At 41.8% G+C, this 27,612-nt stretch overlaps 1 protein-coding gene across 2 annotated transcripts in view; it reads right to left on the bottom strand.

Annotated features, from left to right (window-relative positions):
* JAK2 (Janus kinase 2) overlaps positions 1-27,612 on the bottom strand; it is a 134,313-nt gene that overhangs the window by 45,551 nt on the left and 61,150 nt on the right. For both annotated transcript variants that reach the window (XM_072151912.1, XM_072151920.1), the window contains exons 4-8: positions 24,147-24,264; positions 11,415-11,560; positions 9,850-10,171; positions 9,430-9,549; positions 4,321-4,478 (exon numbers count right to left, since the gene is read on the bottom strand). In XM_072151912.1, the coding sequence (XP_072008013.1) occupies positions 4,321-4,478; positions 9,430-9,549; positions 9,850-10,171; positions 11,415-11,560; positions 24,147-24,264 (864 nt within the window). The remainder of the gene's footprint in view (positions 1-4,320; positions 4,479-9,429; positions 9,550-9,849; positions 10,172-11,414; positions 11,561-24,146; positions 24,265-27,612) is intronic.

Below are 27,612 nucleotides of genomic sequence, written 5' to 3'. Positions count from 1 at the left end.
GACTCAGAGTAAGCGTAAATGGGATGCAAATACCGCGTAAGCGTAACCCTGTCACAAATGTGGAATAAAAGTAGACGTGCCGCAAACACCGTGTAAGCGTAACCGTGATGCACACGCTGCATAACCGTGACTCAAATGCCGTGTAAGCCTAACTGTGACACAAGAGTTGTGTAACTGTGGCGCAAATGCAGCGTAGTCGTAACTGTCCCAAACGCTGCGTAATCTTAACTGGCGCAAACGCCGCGTAACCGTAACTGGCGCAAACGCCGCGTAACCGTAACTGGCGCAAACGCCGCGTAACCGTAACTGGCGCAAACGCCGCGTAACCGTAACTGGCGCAAACGCCGCGTAACCGTAACTGGCGCAAACGCCGCGTAACCGTAACTGGCGCAAACGCCGCGTAATCGTAACTGGCGCAAACGCCGCGTAATCGTAACTGGCGCAAACGCCGCGTAATCGTAACTGGCGCAAACGCCGCGTAATCGTAACTGGCGCAAACGCCGCGTAATCGTAACTGGCGCAAACGCCGCGTAATCGTAACTGGCGCAAACGCCGCGTAATCATAACTGGCGCAAACGCCGCGTAATCATAACTGGCGCAAACGCCGCGTAATCGTAACTGGCGCAAACGCCGCGTAATCGTAACTGGCGCAAACGCCGCATAATCGTAACTGGCGCAAACGCCTTATCTTAACTGGCGCAAACGCCTTATCTTAACTGGCGCAAACGCCTTATCTTAACTGGCGCAAACGCCTTATCTTAACTGGCGCAAACGCCTTATCTTAACTGGCGCAAACGCCTTATCTTAACTGGCGCAAACGCCGCATAATCGTAACTGGTGCAAACGCCGCATAATCGTAACTGGTGCAAACGCCGCATAATCGTAACTGGCGCAAACGCTGCATAATCATAACTGGCGCAAACGCTGCATAATCGTAACTGGCGCAAACGCTGCATAATCGTAACTGGCGCAAACGCCGCGTAATCGTAACTGGCGCAAACGCCGCGTAATCGTAACTGGCGCAAACGCCGCGTAATCATAACTGGCGCAAACGCCGCATAATCATAACTGGCGCAAACGCCGCATAATCGTAACTGGCGCAAACGCCTTATCTTATCTGGCGCAAACGCCTTATCTTAACTGGCGCAAACGCCTTATCTTAACTGGCGCAAAGGCCTTATCTTAACTGGCGCAAACGCCTTATCTTAACTGGCGCAAACGCCTTATCTTAACTGGCGCAAACGCCGCATAATCGTAACTGGTGCAAACGCCGCATAATCGTAACTGGTGCAAACGCCGCATAATCGTAACTGGCGCAAACGCTGCATAATCGTAACTGGCGCAAACGCTGCATAATGGTAACTGGCGCAAACGCTGCATAATGGTAACTGGCGCAAACGCTGCATAATGGTAACTGGTGCAAACGCTGCATAATCGTAACTGGCGCAAACGCCGCGTAATCGTAACTGGCGCAAACGCTGCATAATCGTAACTGGCGCAAACGCCTTATCTTAACTGGCGCAAACGCCTTATCTTAACTGGCGCAAACGCCTTATCGTAACTGGCGCAAACGCCTTATCGTAACTGGCGCAAACGCCTTATCGTAACTGGTGCAAACGCCGCATAATCGTAACTGGCGCAAACGCCGCATAATAGTAACTGGCGCAAACGCTGCATAATCGTAACTGGTGCAAACGCCGCGTAATCATAACTGGCGCAAACGCCGCGTAATCATAACTGGCGCAAACGCCGCGTAATCATAACTGGCGCAAACGCCGCATAATCGTAACTGGCGCAAACGCCTTATCTTAACTGGCGCAAACGCCTTATCTTAACTGGCGCAAACGCCTTATCTTAACTGGCGCAAACGCCTTATCTTAACTGGCGCAAACGCCGCATAATCGTAACTGGTGCAAACGCCGCATAATCGTAACTGGTGCAAACGCTGCATAATCGTAACTGGCGCAAACGCTGCATAATGGTAACTGGCGCAAACGCTGCATAATGGTAACTGGCGCAAACGCTGCGTAATCGTAACTGGCGCAAACGCCGCGTAATCGTAACTGGCGCAAACGCCGCATAATCGTAACTGGCGCAAACGCCGCATAATCGTAACTGGCGCAAACGCTGCATAATCGTAACTGGCGAAAACGCTGCGTAATCGTAACTGGCGCAAACGCCGCGTAATCGTAACTGGCGCAAACGCCGCGTAATCGTAACTGGTGCAAACGCCGCGTAATCATAACTGGCGCAAACGCCGCGTAATCATAACTGGCGCAAACGCCGCATAATCGTAACTGGCGCAAACGCCTTATCTTATCTGGCGCAAACGCCTTATCTTAACTGGCGCAAACGCCTTATCTTAACTGGCGCAAACGCCTTATCTTAACTGGCGCAAACGCCTTATCTTAACTGGCGCAAACGCCTTATCTTAACTGGTGCAAAGGCCTTATCTTAACTGGCGCAAACGCCTTATCTTAACTGGCGCAAACGCCTTATCTTAACTGGCGCAAACGCCTTATCGTAACTGGTGCAAACGCCGCATAATCGTAACTGGTGCAAACGCCGCATAATCGTAACTGGCGCAAACGCTGCATAATCGTAACTGGCGCAAACGCTGCATAATCGTAACTGGCGCAAACGCTGCATAATGGTAACTGGCGCAAACGCTGCATAATCGTAACTGGCGCAAACGCTGCATAATCGTAACTGGAGTAAACGCCGCGTAAATGCAACCACAAGCAAAACTGCCGAAATATCGTAAACATAATGTCAACAGTATATTAGGGGAATGTGTGTGAACACAACCATTAGATGAACATAGAAAAAACTCACAGCTCAATATTCATAATCATTTCTCTGACTTTGCCTGCCACTGATTGGACAGTATGAGAGAAGAAGATTAGAATAACACACGCCTCCAGCCCCAGGTCCTCCTCTCTGACCAAACACTGATCACAATGGTCAAAACACTAGGAATGTTATCTCCGCAACTGTGGGGGCTAGAAGGAAAATTCCAAGTGTCCCTGAATCTGTGTAGAATCTGTGTAGCCCCTACAGGATTGTATGATGATCTCTACATGTGTGAGGTGGTGAAAGGCCCTCTTTAATGGAAAGGGTTCACAGGCTGAGCCCTCTCCATATAAAATCCCCAAATCCCCACTCTCCCTCCTGTAACAGCCGCCATTGGTGCGGTCTCCAATCGCGGGTGTCAGAAGCCTGTAACACGTGTGCGCCGCCATATTGGCTTTGATCCCTTGTCCTTGATGTCATTTTTCGGGTCTATAACAAATTCTCCATATTTCCTGAAATACAGTATTTCAGTATATAATAGGAGAAATCAGACTCCCTACGGTTAAAGTACAATGTGGGGTCTAAAAATAAAGTCATTAACATGTTAGGTGGCAGACCTGTGCACAGTTCAAGGCAGCTGTTGTCTGTAAATACGGCTCATATATAAGGTGCACTAGGTGCCCTAGGCTAGATTTTCTGAGAAAATCAAAGGATATTTTGTGCGCCTTATAGTACGAAAAATACAGTAAGTCTTGTTGGAATGAAATGGGACACAGCATGTGATGTGGCAAGAACTACAAAACCCTATTGTCAGTCATGTGACAGATATCTTAGGAGAACATTTCTATATACCATTGGATTAAAAGGGTTGCACAAATGTATAAAATTATGTACCATACATATACTAGAGTATAAGTGGACCAAAGTATAAGCCGAGTCACCTAATTTTACCACAAAAAACGTTGAAAACCTATGGACTCGTATGAGCCTAGGGTGGAAAATGCATTTGTCACAGCCTACACCCAGTAGCCAGTACATGTCCCCAGTATATAGCCAGCAGCCCCCTAGTATATAGACAGCACCTGCCCCCTAGTTAATAGCCAGCAGCCCATGCCCTCTGGTATATAGCCAGTGGTCCATGCCACCTAGTATATAACCAGTGCCTGCCCCCGTGTTAATACCCACTACATGTCCCCTGCCCCCAGTATGCCCAGGCTATAAAAAAAAAAAAAAAAAAAAAAAAAAAAAAAAAAAGGGTTCTATTCTGTCTTCTGAAGCTCCAACTCTGTCTCTGTAGGTTTGTTTACAGAGACTAGCTGTCTTTCCAGATCACAGTCACACACTGGAATTATGGGTATATATTCAGATAAATTTACAGGGTTTGAAAATACATGACTACTCAGCTCTCCAGGACTCTACCAAACACTGTTGATCAAAACTGCTGATAAATTTCACTGTAGTAATAAAAAATAAAAAAGAGCTGACACTGCCAGCATAAAACAGCCTCTTCTCCAACACTGTACTTACGAAACAGGTCCATGGCAATAACTGTGAATGTTTTCCAGTACTCGAGGAGGCACTACTTCTTTGCAAAGGTAATGGTGTGCATCTGCTGTTAATCTGTAATACCCATCAATTAGTGATATAAAGGATAGAGCTTCCTTCAGGGATGTAAATTCCACCTCCTACAAAAAAATGTATATAATAAACTTATATCAATACATCATATATATTAAACTGGAAGAATATATATACATATTTTACAATAGACATGTGCAATACATAGAAAAATATGAGAAGTTAAGATCTAAGAATGAAGCAGTTTGAGGAGACACTTCCTATCCAGCTACAATCCTGGAATATGTATGTATGTATGTATGTATGTATGTATGTATGCATACATATTCCAGGATTGTAGCTGGATAGGAAGAGTCTCCTCAAACTGCTTCGTTCTTGGATATCAACTTTTTATATTTTTCTATGTATTGCAAAGGAAAAATTACAAGGGCTATGGAGGGTATATATGAGGAAATAGTAAAACAACAAGATTTATTTAGTCTGGAAAAGAGACGACCAAGATGGGACATAAATTCATACAGGTACCATATATAAATGCTATATACAAAACATATGTATGTATATTGTAGTTTGTGGATATCATGACTAAAACGCGATGGCGCCGAAACGTGTCTCAGGGGCTTGTATGTTGTCCATGTATATGCACCTGTTATGGTGAATAAAGGATTTTTTGCACCGTAATAGGTAGCAGTGTGGATTTCAGAGTGCCGCTACCTTCTACATTTTTTTCTTATATCTTTAAATCTGGAGTCAAGGATTTGGCAGCTTGCACCACCACAAGGACTGATTGGAGGAGGCTATGATACGGGTGATCGGGTGATTTGTTTTTTTATCATTGACATAGTTTATATGGTTGAAAAAAGACCTATGCAAAAGTTTGCCAAAATTAAATAGCATTGACAATGATAAACGTAGACCATTGTTTTAAATGTGTGTACAGACAAATGATCTTGTCCATGTGGATAAACTGTCAGATAAAACAGACTTCAGCAGAACAAAAAAAAACAAAACAAAAAAAAGAATTCCAAAACTAATAAATCAAAACACCAGAGTACCAAGGCAAATTGTGACTTGGACCCCGATTGCAAAGGAAAAAAAAAAAGATCTCTGTAGAACGCAGAAGAAGCAGATTTGCTGCTGTCATAGTGTTTAAAAGCTAAAGACGACCTGTCACCCTTAAAAAACACACTAGGAGCTGCTTACTATCCCATTTTTAGCAGTGTTAAACTGGTAACTTTATAGGAACTCTCTGCTATCAGACACTGCAGCGGCATAGCCTCGGAATGCCAGACCGAGGTCACAGCGACCCGGCGTATTCATGAGAAGTGATCCGAGGCGCTACTTCTTCCCCGGACCGCCCCACCCACGCCATAGGCCTGCGGTGACTGCCGGACTTCATGCAGCAGTCACAGCCTCCTCATGAATGCGCCAGACCATGGTCAGCTTGGTCCGCCGTTCTGAAGCCAAGACGCTTCAGTGTTGGCTAGCTTTATCGGAGGGTTCCTTTAAAGCTAGCAGTTTAACACTGCTAAAAATGGGGTGGCGCTAGGAGCCAACATGCGTCGCTTTATATGGTTATAACTTTTGAACACTGTTACTTATCTAAACGATTCTGAGATTGTTTTTTTCCCCAGATGTTGTACTTCATTTTAGTGGTAAATTTTGGCTGATAAATTTTGCGCTTATTTACAAAAAAAAAAAAAAAAACAGAAAAAATGATAAACTTTTTGAAAAATTTGCCAATTTAAAAATTCGAAATCATCGTTTTCATGCAGATAGATTTACCACCTAAATAAGTTGCTGAATAACATTTCCCATATGTCTACTTTACATTTTCATAGTTGAAATGTTTGGATAATTTATTTTTATGATGCGCGGCTTACAAATCGAATATCGATTTTCTGTATTTTCAGAATTGACTATTTCGGGGAGAAATATTGTTTTAAATGAAATGTTACCTATTTAACATTTAAAAAACCCCTATGTATCAACACATTTTCAAATCTGCACACCTCAAACTATCAGAAACCGCTTTTAGGAAGATTGTTAACCCCTTGAGATCTTCATAGAAATGACATCAAAATGGAGGTGACATTTAGAATGGTCAAATTACCCGTTATTGAACCGGCATCAATTTTTGAGGTTCTGCTATACACTTCATTAACCCCTTAGCGTTCAGCTCCATACTAGTATGGCACAAAGCCAATGTTGATTCAGCACAGCACTGCAGCATAAATGCTGCAGTCAATGCGACTCCAGCATTTAAATGGCTGCAGAGATATTACCTGCTCGATCAACTACTGCGTAGAAAATCCCTACAGATGTAAGTCTTTTACTAAGCCTTATGGTAAATGTGAAAATTTTAGGATACGGGATGAAAAAATCTAAGCTTCAAAATCCTAAAAATAAATTATTCAGGGGAATAAACAGACACTAAAGTAAATGGACATGTGTCATTTTTCAATGAATGTTACTATAACACACAGGCAAAATAGCATAAAATTTAGACTACATTCACAACACCATATGGGGGACGTATATACAGACGATATATATATGCCGTAAAACCATCCCCCATAAACACCAATGGCCGCTGGTTGCCGTATGGGAGCGGTACAGTGCAGCACACCTGCAGCGGTACGGCAGGCATACATCGTGTGAATGTAGTCTTATACAGATGGTGCATGCACAGTTGCCAATTTACAGGACATTAAAAACTTTTCTTTTTTAAAATATATAATTAATTTGGCGCAAGAAAATTGACACCAGTTTTTTTTTTTACACAAGCAGACAGAATTTTAGCACATTATGCAGTGTTTGCCCATTCCAAAATAAACTGTATCAACCATGCTATACGGCTGTAAACCACTCCCTCTTCACTTGCTTTCAAATTGTTCAAAACTTTAAAAACGTATAAATTTCATGAAAAAGAAAAAAAAAAGTGTCAAAAACAAAACCCATTTCAGGAAGGAAAAGCTTTGTGTGCGTGTCACAATCCAAGATAGCTTGCTGATCACTCCAGAACAGTGAGTGACACAGGAAACCTGACAGCAGTAAGATTTGTGAAAAGTTCTGCAACTCAGTACACCACATGGTAATCAGTTGCAAAACACACACTTTAAGTAACACCACCACATAACCAATGTGTATTTTCCCACAAGTGCACTTCTCTAATGTATCAACTACAAGTATTGTTTACATTTTTAAAATGTTTATTCACTGCAAAAATATAAATGTTTAGGTATAATATGGCCAGTAATTGTATGCTATGTGTATCGATTATAAACCTAGGGATAAATAGTGTGCAGAACTGACAGACCACAAGACTTTTCAGCTGTGAACTGCAGTTGCACAATATCTTCTTTTTTTTTTAAACTCACATGAAAAATATTTAAGAGGACATTTCCTCACCTCCCTTAACCCAAATTCTTTGTGAAGGTGATGAATGGTGTTGCCTCACCATTCCTGATCATTTATGTTATTGTATACTGTAACGACTGTCTATACAGGTGGTGGTGCTCAGCTTTGTGCGCCACCATACTGGATGCTGAAGTAAAAACAGTAATTGCTAGGGAAAAGAAGAAAAAATGACATCTGGTCAGGAATAATTGAAGAGGAGATGTTGATAGAAGTAGTAAAATGTCCTCTTTTTTTTTTTTTTTTACAAATCTATATCTTAAAGGTAGTAAATTACAGCAGTAACTTATGTGACGTTTGGCCCAAGGCCTTTTTCAAACACAGTAAATCAAACATATGTACATTATTAATATCGTGACAGATTATGTTTAGTGGATATAATATACAGAACAAATCCACGCACGCGCCTCTGAACCCATGTGACACATTCCATGCGTCACCTGACCACGCCCTAGTGGGCGGTACCTCTGGTTTAAATAGCCGGAGCAAGCCCAGGCTCACTAGTGTATCTTCCTGTGTGCAGCAAGCATGATTCCTAACGCCATTATCCAGATACAAACAACCTTGGTAAGCATTAAGCCATATACTTTGATCCTAGATGTCTATGATTGGTCTGTCCTTATACTACTTAGCCTATCCGGGCTCCTTTGAAGTACCCCTGTCTATAGAGTTGAAACTCACTGATGGATTTCACGCTAGGGACCCTACGATATAATCCGCCTCTACTGGTCTCATATGGATATTGTCGATATGCCTTGGATTTGTTATGTTTAGATGTATATATGTAATATGTATATTATATCCACTAAACATAATCTGTCACAATATTAATAATGTATATATGTTCGATTTACAGTGTTTGAAAAAGGCCTTGGGCCGAAACATCACTTAAGTCACTGCTGTAATTTACTACCGAAGCGGTGCAAAGCTTACTTTTCTTATTGGGGTAGAAGCTATTTGTGGACTCTATAGAGTACTGGTTAAAGTTTGCAACTAGCTAAGTAAGAGACAGAAATCAAAAAAGAGACAGAGACCAAAATGTAACTTTTAGGCCTAAATACCGAGCGCTATGTGGAAAGCCAATAATACACATCATCCTGAAAACTCCATAACACAAAGCATGGTTTTGGCAGCACCAAACTGTGGGGATGCTTTGCTTCAGCAGAGTGGGAATCTGGTCAGAGTTTATAAGAAGATAAATGGAGCTTAATACAGGACAATCCTGGAGGAAAACCTGTTATAGGGTGCAAAATACATGAAACTGGGGAGTAGGTTCACCTTCAAGTGGGACAAAAACCCCAAACATACACTCAAAGCTACAATGGGACTGGGTTAAATGATAGCCTTTTCATTTGCTAAAAAGGCCAAGTCAAAGCCCCGACCAGAGAAAATACAGTTTTGGCTGCAGAATTCAAAAATGAAAACATGTTGAAGGGACCCCCTGTATATTCCATTCTAAAGAGGATACAAATTTCAGTTTGTAAGTCTGTACAGAGTTTTCAAAAAGCACAGCAATTGTTCACATCATTCCAATGGCACACAGCGGCATGGGGTAGTGTATTTCACTGAAAGCTGGCTGTCAGCATAAATACAAACCATGTTCTATTACAAGACTACTAATCTAAAGGATTAACAATTTACCAGAGATTTGTTGTCCTGTTTGTGGATAGTCACGATTCGACTTTCGCTGGAATCATCCTTGCTGGCTTGTTTAATGCTCACATCAATGATGTCTGGAAAATCACAGTAAGTCTGCAGATCCTGTCATAAAAAGAAGTAGACATCGTAAAAAGAAAAGTAATTGAAAGGGGACTAAGAAACATTTAAAAAACATGCCTGTGGCATAGCACAAACGTTTTGCCTATTCCTGGAAATAATATGGTTACTAAAATGGCAATAGGTGTTAGATTCCAATAGCTTATGCTATACATTTCTAAAATCAGCATAGCACAGACTATTGGAACCTGTCACCAGCTAAAATGACATTCCTGTTGATCACAATAACATTTTTGAAAATATTAACCTTCATTTGCTCCTGAAGCCAATAGGAATAGTCTTTACCTGCTCATCAAATACATCTTTATCTTTTGATCTCCCTCTTGAAAAGCGAATCCCTTCATTTGCAGTGACCACAATAGTTGCAAAAATCTCTCCTCCTGAAGGATCCCGACAAGCTTCTTTTACTTCAAATTGTTCAGAGTAAAATGTTGGCTGCAAGTTTTCCAAGTTTATAAGATATTTCAGTTTTAAGTCCCTGGCAGTAGCTTTACATTGGCTAAACTGTTGAATGAAACTCCGGAATCTGTATCGTATTCTCTTGCGAGTCAGAATATGATAGTCTTGGATTTTAGCACGAATGCACTTCGGTAAAAAGGTTTTATAGCTGCAGAAAAAGAACAACAAGAATCAGAGATAACATGTGCGTACACCAATGCCCATTTTACATGATATAAAGTTTGAGCAAGTGGTAATTTGAAAACATTTACAAATGTGATATCCCTCTTAGTGTGTACACCCATCAGATTTAAATACTGCAAATTTTTCACTTGCACAAAAGGATCTCATGAAGGCTGGGGCTTTCACAGATTTATAACACATTGGAAATGTAGCATCAATTTTCTTATGAGCTTATCAAAACCAGATAACAAACCATCTTTTTTCTGGTTTCATTTTCTGACTGTAGATTTTTTTTTTTTGCAGCCTAATCCTGTCTGTGATGTAAATGAAGTGACATCTACATATAAAATCCCTTAAGATTAGCGGAGGCCAGAGAAAATATTGCAGTGTATTGTACCTTTTATGAACTATGGACTATGAACAAGTTTAGAGGCATTTTTTGACTTTTCAAACACCTTTAAAACAAGAGGAGAGCTAATGTGTGGCAAGGATAGAGGTTGAGGCATGACTAATTACTTGGATTAGGCCATAAGGAGCCAAGCTAGAGTTTTGTACATCGGATGTTGCTGTTAGTAATGTGGGGCCACTGCACTTTTACTTTCATTGCATACACCGCACTTTAAATACTACCCTCAATCTTGTCATCTTCAGAAATTTTCAGATGACACAGTTGTGATTGGAAGAGTTGATGAAGAGTAGGCAGCAATTACATCATTTGTCAAGCGAAGTGAGAAGAATAGGTTACCTTTAAGCATTTTGAAAAGCATAAGGAAATTATTGTTAAATCTGGACAGTGTCATTGCCTGAGGTTCCAGATTCATGCTAAGGATATGGAGATTGTTAACACCTACAAATATTTGGTGTATTAATTATCAGAATAGTAACTAGAAATGTAATATTGAGGAAGAAAGGCTTGTCCTGAATGTTTTCTTGCTATATGTAAAGTGTTGTAATGTGCATTTATTTATAATTGTTGGAGCTGTTGCAGCATTGTAATTTCCCATCAAGGATAAATAAAGTTTTATCGTATCGCAAATACACAAATGTTAATTTAGATGAAGAATGGGATCCCTGAGCAAAACAGTTCAACAGATGCTGGTTAGAGGAACACCATTTTTTTTCTAAATACACTTATTGTACAAGAGACAAGTAAAAATTAAACAATTTATTATATTGGTTTCCATGAATTAAAAAAAGGCCTTACAAATATTATGTTCATGGGTTAATACCTGTAAGCATTGTATATTGCAATGGGGCTTTCATCTCTTTCACTGGCCATACGCATCATATCAAGGACAGCCATACCAAGGCACTCCTCTTGAGTTTCATGTGTTATGGGAACTGTGATCCAGCCATTTAAGAAATCATCTCGCCACTGGAGAAGAAGAAAAAAAGTTTAGCAGAATTATTTTACCTGTGGGATCTAACCTGTTAGCAACACAAGACTGTAATCCTTGAGTATTTGCAAAAAAATCAAAGTAGAGATAATCAGAACAGGATTCTCTTTAATGGACTTTGCATGGAGTGGCAGGATGAATGTGTAACCTGACCCGGATGCAGGAAATTGATGCGTACATAGCCCCGCTATTTTGAATAGCGGAGAAACCTGCAGACTCGCCTGTTTAGGTATCACTTGGAGGAAACAGGACCACACAGCAGTCATTCCCCTACCAATCAGAAATCTATTCCCTATGATCCTTATATTTTTTATACAATGTAATATCACTCATCATATACTATAAAAATGTTTTATTAATACTTAGATGAATAAAATGTTATATTTTTATTCTTCATAAAACAAGGTTTGAACTTAGAGTGGGACACAGGTCCATCTCTACTACACTGGTGCCAGGATTGAGATGAGGGCAGGCAAGTTCCTTGCAGAACTACTAGCAAAAAGTGGGGGGCACTGGCCTTCCTCCCGCAGACTGGTAGTGCTATATCAACCATCAGCAAGAAAGCAAACGCTCTAGAGCAGTGGTGGCAAACCTATGCCACGCGTGCCAGAGAGGGCACGCAGAGCCCTCTCTGCAGGCACGCGTACCATCTCCCCAGTCACATCAAAGTCGGAGCTCCGGCTCTGTCCATTACAGCCTGAAGCTGATCAGCTCTGCTCTCACTAGTGATGCCTTAGTGAGACAGTAGTAGCCAATCAGTGCCTGCCCCTCTTCCTCTTCAGCCCGGGAAACAGTGGGAAGAGAACGGAGTGAGGCAGCTCACAGAACGGAGCCGACAGCAGCAGAGCAGAGATACAAGGTCAGGAGCTGCTGGGGCTGCTCACACACAGAGATGTGCAGGTGACACCAAACCAACTATACATACTTGTGGTTTAGTGTACCAAATCCCCCTGTATGACAGCTGTCTGGGGCCACATTGCCTGTATCTGAAGTGCTCATCACCTGCACAAGGTGTCCAGTGAAGCCAGGACAACCCCACAGTAAGCACCTTATGCACAATTTAACTGCTGCTATGCTGCAACACTGGCAGCAAAGGCAGCGTGCCGAAACGCGCGTCGGGGTGTCAGCCATCCAGATCCACGTGTACCACCACCAGCAGGTAATAATGTAGAGATTCCATTCATATGTTGCATAGATATACTGGCCTTATAGGGACTTGATGCACATCTAAAAGCACTTTAACTAAACCAAGGGCAAGTACAATACAATAAATACAGACACCGGGTTATGCAAAACATTAAACACCCAGGTGTGTCTCCTTTTTTGTTAATATGTCAATCTGCATTGTTTACCAATAAACTGGAACTACACTTGAATATTGTAACCCATTATACTTACCGGTTCACGTGTACTGGACATTTGTTATACACTGCCTCTCCAGCACAGACTGTTCGACCCTGTTCACACATGTAAACCCCCCCCCCCCCCCTTCCAACAATTAAAAAAAAAATGTCCTTGTAATATTGTGTAATTTCAATAAAAATCATGAATTTTAATATTCAGTCATTGAAATCTGGTCTTTGTGTTCATAGGTGTAATTCTGGCAGTGTGGTGCAGGTGATGAGTGCTGTGGACAGAGGCAAGTGTTTATGTGACCGCGGACAGATGTCATATAGGTGATCCCAAATCCACCTGTGCCTCCACCCCACAACAACTACTTTGCACTACAAACCACCTCCCAAATTGGATTCCCCAATCCTTCACCATGCACCTTCTTTGTATTTACCACATATGAGTTAAACCCCCGTAATGGAAAATAGCATCTAAAGTTGAAAATGCCACTTTGCAACATGTAATAAAGTGTTATGAAAAGTGGTCAAATGGGTGTACAGTGGTAGCACTGAAAGTGTCATCTCATATCACAAAGAATTACACCACAAACAGCTCCAAAGTATGAAAAAGCGCCCAAAGAATTTTTTAGTACAGGAGGTTTTAATTTTTGTAAATGTATACAAACATTATTAAACCTATGTAAATATATTATCCCTGTGATCGTACTGACCCACAGAAAAAAGTAGACTTGTCATTTGGGGTTCACAGTGGAAACTGTAAAATCCAAGCCCACAAGAATATGTCGTAAAGGCATTTTTTTTTTACCAATTTTACTGCATTTGGAATGTTTTACCACTTCCCAGTACAGGGAATTGGATATTACCGTATATACTCAAGTATAAGCCGACCTGAGTATAAGCCGAGGCCCCTAATTTTACCACCAAAAACTGGGAAAACCTATTGACTCAAGTATAAGCCGAGGATGGGAAATGCATTGGTCACAGACCCAGCCAAGTATATAGCCAGCCAGCCCCCTATAATATCCAGCCTGCCCCCAGTAGTATACAGCCTGCCCAAAGTAGAATACAGCCACCCCAGCCAGCCCCCAGTTGTATACAGCCACCCCAGCCTGCCCCCAGTTGTATACAGCCACCCCAGCCTGCCCCCAGTTGTATACAGCCACCCCCAGCCTGCCCCCAGTTGTATACAGCCACCCCCAGCCTGCCCCCAGTTGTATACAGCCACCCCCAGCCTGCCCCCAGTTGTATACAGCCACCCCAGCCTGCCCCCAGTTGCATACAGCCACCCCAGCCTGCCCCCAGTTGCATACAGCCACCCCAGCCTGCCCCCAGTAGTATACAGCCACCCCAGCCTGCCCCCAGTAGTATACAGCCACCACAGCCTGCCCCCCAGTAATATACAGCATGCCCCCAGTAGTATACAGTCAGCCGAGAATTAGAAAAAAAAAGAAAAAACTATTTACTCACCCTCCGGTGGTCCCGATGCGCAGTGCTGCTCCCCCGATGTCATTGTGGCTCCTCTTCTGGCTTCCTGGCTCCTCTTCTTGCTTCCGCGCCGTCTACTGTCTTCTTTAACATCGCGTTGGGCGCCGCAACTGTTCTCTCCTGTGCGGCGCCTAGTATGACGCGACGCTGCTGACGTCATACTAGGCGCCGCACGGGAGAAGAACAATGGCGGCGCCCCACGCGATGTTAAAGAAGACAGAAGACGGCACGGAAACCAGAAGAGGAGCCGCGATGACATCGGGGGAGCAGCGCTGCGCATCGGGGCCACCGGAGGGTGAGTAAATAGTTTTTTTTTTTTTAGTCCATTTTTAATTATTTTTTTACATGCTTGACTCATGTATAAGCCGAGGGGACATTTTTCAGCACATTTTTTGTGCTAAAAAACTCGTCTTATACACGAGTATATACAGTAAATACTATCTCTATGAAGTGCAATTTTTTTTTACGCAGGGCTCTTTCACGGTGGGAAGTAAAAAATGGAAACGCAAAAACAAAAAGGGGATAAAGATGGCAATATTTGGTCCATGAGCAAGCTAACTTATCACAGTCCCCTAGTCCCTGCATGGGGGTAATGATAATCAGTATATGGCGGTAATATACCTCACTGAATGGCAGTAATATGATATACATAACTATATTTGTATAGCATAGTATAGCAATACTATTGGTAACATTGGCCTTTCTATAGTCTTTATTACCAGAATGATGCTATTTATGTGGTTGTAAATGTGGCATCATCAAATGGCAGCATTATTTGTCTTATTGTTAGCTGGTATTGTGGCACCATTGGGCTAAATTTCTGTGTTGGCATCTCGCGATAGAAACGTTGGCTTTGGTTTGCAGTTTGGGCACTCAGTCTCTCAAAGGTTGGCCATCACTGCTCTAGAATCTAGCAGTGTCTTGGTGCAGGAAGCAAGGCTGCTAGCATAACTCACTGCTCAGAACTCTCAGTCCCCTTCTAGTCTAGTGTAATCGCTCTCTTATACAGAGTAGAGACATGATAAATCTTCTTTACTACTGCTAGAAGAACAAGCAAATCACATTAGTTGCATGTGATACACTTGAGTACACTGTCAGTCCCATCACAGACTCCAACTCTGCACAAAAGACAGAAGAGCGTAATTGGGAACACGCTGTTCTTTCAGTAGACACCAAATTTGCACAGGGGAAGAAATTGCAGCTTAATAAGCACAAAGGTGACAGGAACACATTCTTCATGTAAGAAATTGTAGTTTGTTTTCAAATTAATTTACTCATCTTAAAAAGCCCTGTAAAATTATTGTGAAATTTTCCTGAAACACTGATATATACAACTATCACTTATAGCAACACATTAAATTACATAGAAAATAACTTGAATAGTCTTGTTGGACACATCTGACTACACAAAAGAAGCAAACACACAACTCACTACTAACACATGATGGGTTGGTCCTACAAAGGAATATAATATCAGATAATAGCCAATCTGTCTGATCAACATAGTAAATCACTTCAATTGATACCTGGAAATTCAAGGCTGGGGACATTCTACATGACCTAAAATTCACAACTCTACTAACCCAGGGAGACCCATAATCTCATGTGTGGGCACGGTCTCTGCATTCAGCTATGCATGCTATACTCTTTGCCGCCCGCTGTCCTCACCTCTCGCTGACCGTGTCAGGCATTCTCGCACTGCTTGCAAGGCATAAAGTAATGCATGCGCAGACTAATGTGGAGAAAGTGCGCCGGACATACACAAATGAAGCGGAGCTGGCCGCACATTCTCTGCATTCGTCTGTGCATGCGCTACTTTATGCCTAGCAAGCGTTCTGCAGGATGCTGACAGCGCAGGCGTGAGAATGCCTGACATTGTCAGTGAGAGGTGATGACAGAGGGCGATACATCGATTGATGACATCTGCAGGGGGGACAAGGCAGGGGGCGTCACTATGCCGGGCAAGAGGCGGTTTTATAAATTTAAAAACGACACATGGAGGATCGGTTCCTGGTGAGAGGTTACCTTTAACCCCTTAAGGATGCAGGGCTTTTCAGCTCATTTCTCGCTCTCCAACTTCAAAAATCCATAACTTTTTCATTTTTTGTGTACAGACCTGTGTGAGGGCTTATTTTGTGCGTAACAAATTTTACTTTCCCGTAATGTTATTTATTTTAACATGCCGTGTACTGCGAAGCTGAAAAAAAATTCCAAATGTGGAAAAATTGTGGGCTCAGTTTTTTCGACTTTGACCGTGCACTCAAAATAACACCTCAGCTTTATTCTTTGGTTCGGTGCGATGTTTGTGATTTTTACTGTTTATTATGTTTTATATCAGTTCTAGGAAAAGGGGGGTGATTTGAATTTTTAATATTTTATAAATTCTTTTTATTTTTTTTCCACTATTTCTTAGACCATCTAGGGTACATTAACCCTTGATGGTCAGATCGCTCCTACCATATACTGCAATACTTCTGTATTGCAATATATGGCATTTTTGCAGGTCATTCATTACAATGAGCCACTGGCTCATTGTATCGAATCTCCAGAAGCCATGTAGCCTCGTGTCAAAAGAAGACCCGAGGCTACCATGGCAACCGATCGCCGCCCCCCCGATGACGTTCGGGGGCGCGGCGATCGTAAAAAAGATTGGCGGCGCACATGCACCGCCGCCTTTTAACCCCTTCCCGACATTCGACGTAATAGTACTGCATGGGGGGAGGTGCGTTCCCGCAAAATGCAGTACTATTACATCAAGCTTCTGGCGCCGGCTCCTTAACGGAGCCGGCGCCAGAAGCTGCGGGTGTCGGCTATATATTATAGCCGGCACCCGCCTCTAACACCCGCGATCGGAGATTTCTGACCGCGGCGTGTTAGAGGCATTTAAAAAGCATTGCAAGTGAATCGGACCCCCAGCCCCCCCCCCCCCCCCCGCGGCGCTTACCGGGGGGGTCCGCAGCTCCGATCGCAGCCCCGGGACTGCCGGTGCCCGGGGCTGCGCGATCTTCCTCCTGGTGCCGGGTCTGTGCCTCCTGGCAGGACCCGGCTGTAAGACACTGGGCATGTATTGCACTGTGTAACCTGTAAAAGAGCTTGAACAAGTGATCAGAAGATCACTTGTTCACCTTTTTAATGTTTAGTGCCTAATTGGATCATTCACCTGTAGGGGCAAATACATATATTACACATTGTGCGTTGTGCGTTCAAAAATTAGGGTCACTTTTCGGATTCTTATCTGTTTTATACCACTAGGGTTCTCCAAATGCATGTCAAACATTTCTGTCAAATTTGGCTTGTAAAAGGCAAACATCTCCCTTCCCTTTTACTGTGCGCCCATACAACATTTTATATACACATGTGGGGTACTTCTACACTCGAGAGAAATAGGTTTACACATTTTGAGGGGTTATTACATATTTTTATCCCTTGTGGCTATAAAAAAATTAGGGGTACAATGACCTTTATAAGAAAATTTTCACCTTTTTCCTATTTAAGTCCTAATGCAATCAAACAACTTTACGGACAAATACACATATTACACCTTGCTAAATTCTCTAAGGGGTGTGCTTTCCAAAATGGTGATACTTGTTGGGGTTCCGCTTTGTTTTGGTACCACTACGGCTCTCTAAATGCATCCTGACACATGTAAAGGATGTCTGTCAAATTTGGCTTCTAAAAGGCAAACGCCCCTCTTTCCCTTCTGAGCTTCACTGCGTACCCATACAACATTTTATTTGCATGTGTGGGGCAATTTTATACTCGGGAAAAATGCTAGTACACATTTTTTTGGGGTTGTTTTATCTTTAATGCCTTATGGGATACAAAAAATAGCCGTAAAAGTGACTTTTTTGGGAAAATGTTCATATTTTTCCTTTTAGGGACCTAATTTAAGCAAACACCTGTAGGGGAAAATACATATATTACACCTTGCTAAATTCTCCAAAGGGTGCACTTTCCAAAATGGTGACTCTTGTTGGGGTTCCCCTCTGTTTTGGTACCACTAGGGCTCTCCAAATGCATCCTGACACATGTAAAGGATGATTGTCAAATCTGCCTTCTAAAAGGCCAACGCCCCTTTTTTCCCTTCTGAGCCCTACTGTGTACCCATACAACACTTTATATGAAAAAGTGGTGCAGTTCTGTGCTTAGGAGAAATAGTTTTACACATTTATGGGGGTTGTTTCATCTTTTATCCCTTGTGGCTTACAAAAATTTGGGGTAAAAGTGACTTTTTTGAGAAAATTTTCACCTTTTTTCCCTTTTGGGGCCCAATTGAATCAAACACCTGTTGGGGCAACTACACAAATTACACCTTGCTAAACTTTCCAAGATTTCCAAAATGGTGTCTCTTGTTGGGGCCTTCCTCTGTTTTGGTACCATTATGGCTTTCCAAATGCATCCTGACACATGAAAACTTTTTCAGCCATATTTGCCCTGCAAAGACGAAACAACGCTCTTTCCATTACAAGTGCCCCCCTGTGTCTGTACAGAAGGGTACAGTGACAAAATGGGTATTAGCATACTCAGGAGGAATTGCCCTCAACATTGTAAAATGCATTTTCCTTTTTAACCCATTTTGAAGGTGCAAATTTTAGTGTTCAATGAATCTATAGTAAGATAAAATTACATTTCTGTAATTTCACTGTCATTTATCTTTCACCCTCATGAAACGCTCATAGGGTTAACAAAATTCCCAAAGGTTGTTTTCAATATTTTGAGGGGTGTAGTTTCTGAAATGGTGTCATTTGTGGGGGTTTTCTGTCATGTAGGCCTTATAAAGTCACTTCTAACTAAATTGACCCTCCAAAAGTAGGTTTTGATGATTTTCGTGAAAATCTGAAAAATTGCACCTAAAGTTATAAGCCTCCTAACATCCTAAAAAAAAAAGGAAAAGATGTTTGAAAAATGATGCCAAGTTAAAGCAGACATATGGAAAATGTTAGTTATCAAGTTATTTTAGTGATATGACCAACTTTCCAAAAAGTAGAAAATTTAGAATTTGGAAAGCATTGTTTTTTTTAAAAAATTTGCCAAATTTCCATTTATTTCATAAATAAATATTAAATATATTGATTCAACTTCTCAACCAACAGGAAGTACAATGTGTCACGAAAAAACAATCTCAAAATCAACTGGATATGTTAAAACGTTATAACCACTTAAATAGACACATGTCAGATTTTAAAAAATGGGCTGTGTCAGGAAGGTGAAAAGTGGCTTCAGCGTTAAGGGGTTAAACACCGCCGGCGACTTTGCCAGCGCCAATGACAGGGTTAATAGCCACGGTCGGTGCAAGCACCGACCGCGGTTATTAGCGGTGGGGGTTTTCTGCAAAATGCAAAAACCCCCACCTCTGTATGAAGAGGACTCAGCCCGTGAGCCCTCTTCATACACTCCTTATACCTCTGCGCCGTTCACAAACGCTCTCCATTCAACCTCACTGAGCTCAAGCTGCTTTCCAAGGAAGAATGGGCAAGAATTTCAGTCTCTTGATGTGCAAAACTGATCGAGACATACCCAAAGTGACTTGTAGCTGTAATAGCAGCAAAAGGTGGCGCTACAAAGTATTAACTTAAGAGGGTTGATTAATATTGCTTGCCCCACTTTTCCGTTAATTATTTTTTACAAAAGTTTAAATTATCTAATAAATTTCGTTGCACATCACAATTGCGTCTCACTTGTTCTTGATTCTTCACAAAAAAAAATTAAATTTTAGTACAATTTTAAGTGTATTTTGGAAAGTACGGGGTGAAAATTTTGACTCAAAACCTAGTCTTTGACATTTCCTGAGCCACAGGGAGTGGCTGTACAAAATTTGACTGCAGATTCGTTTAGCGGAAATACACACACACACATACAGCTTTATATATTATATGATATGTTCCCAAAGCTATTGTCATTTAAAGAAGAGGAGAACAAAACTGCAAAAATTTACCTGAACACCAATGACCCACGGTCACAAAAAGGTTAACCAAGACTCGCTCTCGTAGCTGTCGCAATATTTCTAGAAATTCCAGGACTGGGAGGGCAGATTCAGTAAAAGTGCAAAGTTACTACCAAAAATCCATCATGGGCTCTAGAGAGACACTGGAGGCAGAAGATGTAGCTGGACCTTGCTTTCTTCCATCAACATTTTTTTACATAAATTGGCTTTACAAAAAAAATTCAATAAAAAAAACAAACCTTTCAAACAATATAGTTATTTATTTAGTTAAAATTACTGCAAACATAAAACCTGAAAGGTTTGAAATTGTATCCAAGTCACATATTTACTGTTTTAGATCACAACATTAAGATGATACACAAATGTTTCCAAGGTGACTTTGCCAATACCAATGGGCAAACATCCCAGAAGCGAGGCAAAAAATACTTCATGTTGAAAACAGAATATACTCCTTTTGAAAATAATCAATTCGGTTTTAACTATAAAGCGGTTTGTGGTGGTGGTAGTTATCACATTTTGTAAGGTCCAAAAAGAGAGAGATAATCCTGCTTATTCATGGATAGTTTGTGATAAAGAACTAGATCACAAGCACATGGTGGAAATTTATTACTGTGTATACTCGAGTATAAGCCAAACCCAGTATAAGCCGCGGCCCCTAATTTTACCATCAAAAACTGGGAAAACCTCGAATATAAGCCGTGGGTGGGAAATGCATTGGTCACAGCCACCGTGGAGCGCACGGCCGGCCAGCCAGCCACCGTGGAGCGCACGGCCGGCCAGCCAGCCACCGTGGAGCGCACGGCCGGCCAGCCAGCCACCGTGGAGCGCACGGCCGGCCAGCCAGCCACCGTGGAGCGCACGGCCGGCCAGCCACCGTGGAGCGCACGGCCGGCCAGCCCCGTGGAGCGTACAGCCGGCCAGCCAGCCACCATGGAGCGTACCAAAATTGAACACGCACAATTAGGGAAAAGCAACAATGTTGTAATAGTCATGTATCATTTATCACAGTATAATGGTATCGCTTCCCTATGATAGTTTTATACCATGAGGTTTGTTGGAAAACATAAATAAAACCTATTGTTCAACCCTCAATAAAGAGGGATGAAAAACAAACAAAAGTTACAAAGAAACATAATGAATAGTAAAAAATGCTAATTTTATTAAGTCAAAAAATAACACACTGGTTAAAAATGATCCCACTCCAAAGGGGAGACAAGCAAGAGTTGCATCTCAGGCAACAGATCAGGACATTTAATAATGAATGTAAACAGATATATGCATCAGTGGCCATATACAAATGTAAAATAGTGCTGTTGGGAAGCATAAGGAATATCCAGTTGTATTACCTAACAAGAGTACACAAAGAATCATATGTAAGGCTTACCCATGTTAGTGTGATCGTTGCCCGAGATAGCAGCAACCCCGACGCGCGTAGATAGATATAGATATCGAGTAGAACTGAGTTACCGTAAGTATATTAGTCTAGCCCTCTAATACCATTCCAATTTCTTTGTTGGCCAAATGAGAAAATGAATTGCCCACCCCTGTTCTAATTTCCTCTAGAGGTAACTTAAAGCATAACTGTAAAGTTACTTGACAAAAAATAGAGTTATCACAGCTGGAGAGAGCCTTTGATAACAATTCCAACGATACCTGTATCATTCTTCAAGCTTCTTCCTATCTTGAGATATAGGTCTAATAGATATATGAGGCCATCTGTAAAACCCTCTCAGCTTTTCCTGTTGTGGGGGGGGGGGGGACTTCCTGGTTGTAACATCAGCTATGAGCAGTGATGCCAAAGCAGTGATGGCATACACAAGAACGTGCACAAACCACTCAAAGCCAATCAGGACACAGAATCAGTGTTAATGATTGTACAGGACAAGGCACGGAAGAACGAGCACTGGTGCTTTGCATCATACAGTACTACATCACAAAGAAAAAGATATATTAAAACATGTCCAACTACACCATAAAACACCTACTTTAGGAATAAAAGTTTAAACATATGGCAGCATCTCAGTATGTGCAAATATACATACATAGATAAATACACATACACGCACAGTGGAGACCCCCTCTGTAAGAGAACCACCTCCCTAAAAGACTGTTTTTTTAATTCAATCACTTTTAATTTTTTTTTGCCATTTCACTCTATGGAAGCTGCCACTATTTGTAGACCACCCTTTCCTGCACAAAGAGTTCTGCTCAAAGATGTTGCACTGAATATACAATGAATATACACACTTTATTAGGTACACCATGCTAGTAACGGGTTGGACCCCCTTTTGCCTTCAGAACTGCCTCAATTCTTCGTGGCATAGATTCAACAAGGTGCTGGAAGCATTCCTCAGAGATTTTGGTCCATATTGACATGATGGCATCACACAGTTGCCGCAGATTTGTCGGCTGCACATCCATGATGCGAATCTCCCGTTCCACCACATCCCAACGATGCTCTATTGGATTGAGATCTGGTGACTGTGGAGGCCATTTGAGTACAGTGAACTCATTGTCATGTTCAAGAAACCAGTCTGAGATGATTTCAGCTTTATGACATGGCGCATTATCCTGCTGAAAGTAGCCATCAGATGTTGGGTACATTGTGGTCATAAAGGGATGGACATGGTCAGCAACAATACTCAGGTAGGCTGTGGCGTTGCAACGATGCTCAATTGGTACCAAGGGGCCCAAAGAGTGCCAAGAAAATATCCCCCACACCATGACACCACCACCACCAGCCTGAACCGTTGATACAAGGCAGGATGGATCCATGCTTTCATGTTGTTAACGCCAAATTCTGAGCCTACCATCTGAATGTCGCAGCAGAAATCGAGACTCATCAGACCAGACAACGTTTTTCCAATCCTCTACTGTCCAATTTCGATGAGCTTGTGCAAATTGTAGCCTCAGTTTCCTGTTCTTAGCTGAAAGGAGTGGCACCCGGTGTGGTCTTCTGCTGCTGTAGCCCATCTGCCTCAATGTTCGACGTACTGTGCGTTAAGAGATGCTCTTCTGCCTACCTTGGTTGTAACGGGTGGCGATTTGAGTCACTGTTGCCTTTCTATCAGCTCGAACCAGTCTGCCCATTCTCCTCTGACCTCGCTAGCTACGGATTCCCATGGCAACCAAACAATCAAAGACTGCCAGAGGGATAAGGTAACTGTAAGCTGATTGCCTGCTAGCTGACAAACGGCTGCAGATGAGTTTAATGAGTGTAAAAGAATAGCTTATTTTAGCTTGGTGTAGAGCTAGACAAACGTTTTTATATATTACAGTTGCACTTTAAGATAACAGTCATCTTTTTCTTTTTTGCTATCCAATATTGCAGTATTACGTGATGTGAACCTTTTTCGTGGTAACGTGGCTTGAACTTTAAAGCAGTATTTAAGTCAATCTAGCCCTAATAAAAAACATTGTGAAATATAAAAGGTGTCCTTGGTACATCTGAGTATAATACATCAGAGGAAGCATTAGCTCAAAAACAATGTCCTATGATGCAAGATTAGTTTCATCATCCTTCACAAGCAAGTAACAAGAGCAGGTGATAACAATGATACTTAAAAGCAAAAAACACCATCTGCCAACCCTTTTTAAGAACTAAAATTAGCCAATGATCCTTCCAGTCCATGAGACTAGTTTGGCAGAGCTTATTAAGGAGGATGCTTGCTTGAAACTGATAACAAGATTGCTTCAGCTGCAATAAAGACCAGGAGGTGAAATGTGAGACATGAAAAAGAGGAGTATACTCATTCACATGCTGTAAGAATCTTAGTGTCTTACCTGAGCAAACAAATAAGACATGACAAAATCATCAAGAATTGGACTTTCTGAGCCTCTTGCAATTCCATAACGAAACGCTCTGCTGCTCCCATTGCTGTACCAGTGCGGGAAGTAAAACCTAAAAGAAAACAGGTCAAAGCAGTCAGAGTCTATGCCTCACGAATCCTTTAATTTTCAACCTTGGGGGCTTTTACAATGTAAGGGTGCAGTAAAAACAAACATTCAGAAAATGCATGCATTTCTGCCATTGTCTACAATGTGGCTGTGGCAGTTACATGTAAAATAAATGTTCGTTTACCCATTTTGAAATGCGATACAACAGCTTAGGAGAGGAAAGTGCCTAATTACATGGCTGTAAACATTTGCATGTCAGAAACACGACCATTTTTGCGCATGTCTTAATGTCAGATTAACATAATGTGTTAATGCAGTGTTAATACATGTAATAACATTGCATCACTTTGCAACACGTTGGGGGTCATTTACTAAGGGCCCGATTCACGTTTTCTCGATGTGTTACCCGAATATTTCCGATTTGTGCCGAATTCCCCTGAATTGCCCCGGAATTTTGGCGCACGCGATCGGATTGTGGCGCATCGGAAAAACCGCCGCATTTTTTTTAAAAAAAGTGTTGCAAGACTTGCACTTACCTTCACTAGGAATAGGCCGGTGAACTTGAGTGCATTTCGGCAGGCCTCGGGGAACTTCAGTGCAGCAGCACCACCTGGTGGACGTCGGAGGAACTACCTTAGTGAATCCCGTCCAGACCCGAATCCACCGCAGAGAACGCGCCGCTGGATCGCGAATGGACCGGGTAAGTAAATCTGCCCCGTTGTGTTTGGTGCAGTTAACTGCAATGTAATTAGACACATCTTCTCAGCTGTTGTATTGTGTTTCAAAAACCAATGTAAACGCCATGTGTGAAAGAAGTCTAAAGCGTCATGCACACTGTTAATATGTGGGCTGCTTTCAGTTTAACCCCTTAATGACCGCCCTATCGGGTTTTTACGGCGGTCATTAAGGGTACTTCTTCTGATGCGACGCCTTTCTACGGCGGCGCATCAGAAGAAGTTTTCGGGACACCGGGTCTCGCTGGTGCCGGTGTCGGGCTGTGATATCACAACCCAGACCCGGCACTAACACCCGGGATCGGAAAAACTCCGATCCCGGGTGTTTAACCCCTTGCACGCCGCGGTCAAGCATGGCCGCGGCGTGCAAGTGTGTCCCCCGTGGATCGGACCCCCCCCGGTGTGCTTACCGGGGGATCCGATCCCTCCTGCTGCTGCCCCGGTTCCGACGAGTGACCCGGGGCTGTCGGCTCCTCTTCTCACCGGGTCCTGCCTTCCTGGCAGGACCTGGCTGTAAGTAACTGAGCATGTGCAGCATGCTCAGTTACTTTCACTATACACTGCAATACAAGTGTATTGCAGTGTAAAGGCTTGAATAAGCGATCGGATGATCGCTTATTCAAGCCAAGAAGTAGAAAATGTAAAAAAGTAAAAAAAAAAAATTAAATCTTTTTATAATATAATTAAATAAATAAATAAAATAAAAGTCCCATAATCTCCCCAGTATCACATAAAATGCAAATAAAGTAAATAAAACACAAAAACACGTACATATTTGGTATCACCGCGTCTGTATTAATCTGTACAATAAATCTAAATCAATATTGAACCCGCTTGGTGAACTACGTAAAAAAAAAACTCGAAAAACTTCCCATAATATACAATTTTTCAACCACCATCACAAAAAATGTTCTAAAAAGTGATCAAAAAAAGTTACGGTACCTAATATGATACGACTGAAAAGAACAACTGTTTTCGCAAAAAATTAGCCCTCAACCAGATCTGACAACAGAAAAATACAGAAGTTATGGCCATGAAAAGTTGTCAATAGTAAAAACAATGCGATTTTCTCCAATATTGGTTTTGCTCAGGAAAATTGAGCAAAAATAAGAAAAACTATATAAATGAGGTATCACCGCAATCGTAGTGAACCAGAGAATAAAGATAAAATATTATTTTTACATTACGGTGAGCGGGGGAAAAAAAATGCTAACAATCCAAAATAAAAATTGATGATTTTGTTTGTGTCCCCCTTGAAATAGTTAATAAAATCTCATGAATAAGCTTTAGACTCCCAAAATAAATTATTTATACATTGTATCTCATCCCGTACATAATAAGCCCTCATATGTTCGCATTACCAAAAAAAATAAAAATTTATAGGTCGTACAATGTGAAAATACAAATCTGCTGTGAATGGCGCCTCCGTTCATTCTATACTCGGCCGTGCGCCCGTACAGAAGTTTACCACCACATATGGGGTATCAGTACACTCGGGAGGAATTGGGCATCAAGCGTTGCAGTGCGTTTCATCATTTAATTTATTCTGAAAATGTCAGTTTTGGCCTAAATGAATGTATTTCCAAAAAAATTCTAGTTTCTAAATCGCAGGTCCATATTTTTTAACCCATGTGAAACACTTAAAGGGTTAATGGACTTAATAGAAGTTGTTTTACATATGTTGAGGGGTGAACTTTCTATAGTGGGGTAATTTATGGGATTTTACTATTATTTAGGCCTCTCAAAGTCACTTGAAAGCTGAGTTGTCCCTCAAAATGTGAGTTTTGGCAATTTTCATGAAAATAAGAAAAATCGCACCTAAAGTTCTGCACCTCATAACATCCTAGAAAAATGACCGGAAGCATAAAATATCATCCCAACATAAAGCAGATATTCTGTAAATGTTAATTATCAAACTTTTTGGGTAGTTTTACTTCCTGTCTGGAAACCAGAACATTTCAAACTTGGAAAATGAAGAATTTTTACAAACTTTTGCCAAATTTTCACTTTTTTTCAGAACGAAACGCAAAACTTATCACTTAAATTTTATAACTAACATGAAGTACAATGTGTCACGAGAAAACATTCTCAAAATCACCCGGATATGTTAAAGCGTTCCGAAGTTATAACCAATTATCGCGAGACATGTCAGATTTGAAAAATCGAGTCTGGTCATTGAGCTGAAAACTAGTGTCGGTGATAAGGGGTTAAGTTACACAACGGCATGTGGCGAAACATGTCGGGAGGGCTAGTTTGTTAGGTTTTAATCCAGAGGCAGTGGACAGACAGGCTACCTAGGGTGCAATATGAATATAGCTAGCTAGCGGCAGTATTCACAATCTTTATTTATGGCTAGTGGATGACTGGAAAGGAGTACATAGTACTGTAGGATTGCAGTGGGGAGTTAGACCTGTGACTCTAGGGTTAACACTACGCCGAGGTGGCTGCGAACTGAACCCAATAAACTAATATGGGTCCCTCCACAATATAAAATATAAGCACGCACTACCAGTCTCCGATATCTAATCATAAGATTGAGGTGTCTGACTTCATAATTTATACCACCCTGTTATGGTGGGACCTGCCGCCCCTTGCACTCTGCTAAATTTTAACACACA

The sequence above is a fragment of the Engystomops pustulosus genome, chromosome 1 (assembly GCF_040894005.1).
Source record: "Engystomops pustulosus chromosome 1, aEngPut4.maternal, whole genome shotgun sequence".
NCBI classification, from domain to species: Eukaryota; Metazoa; Chordata; class Amphibia; order Anura; family Leptodactylidae; genus Engystomops; species Engystomops pustulosus.
Note: the sequence above shows the minus strand (reverse complement) of the source record. Positions and strands in the feature narration are given on the sequence as shown.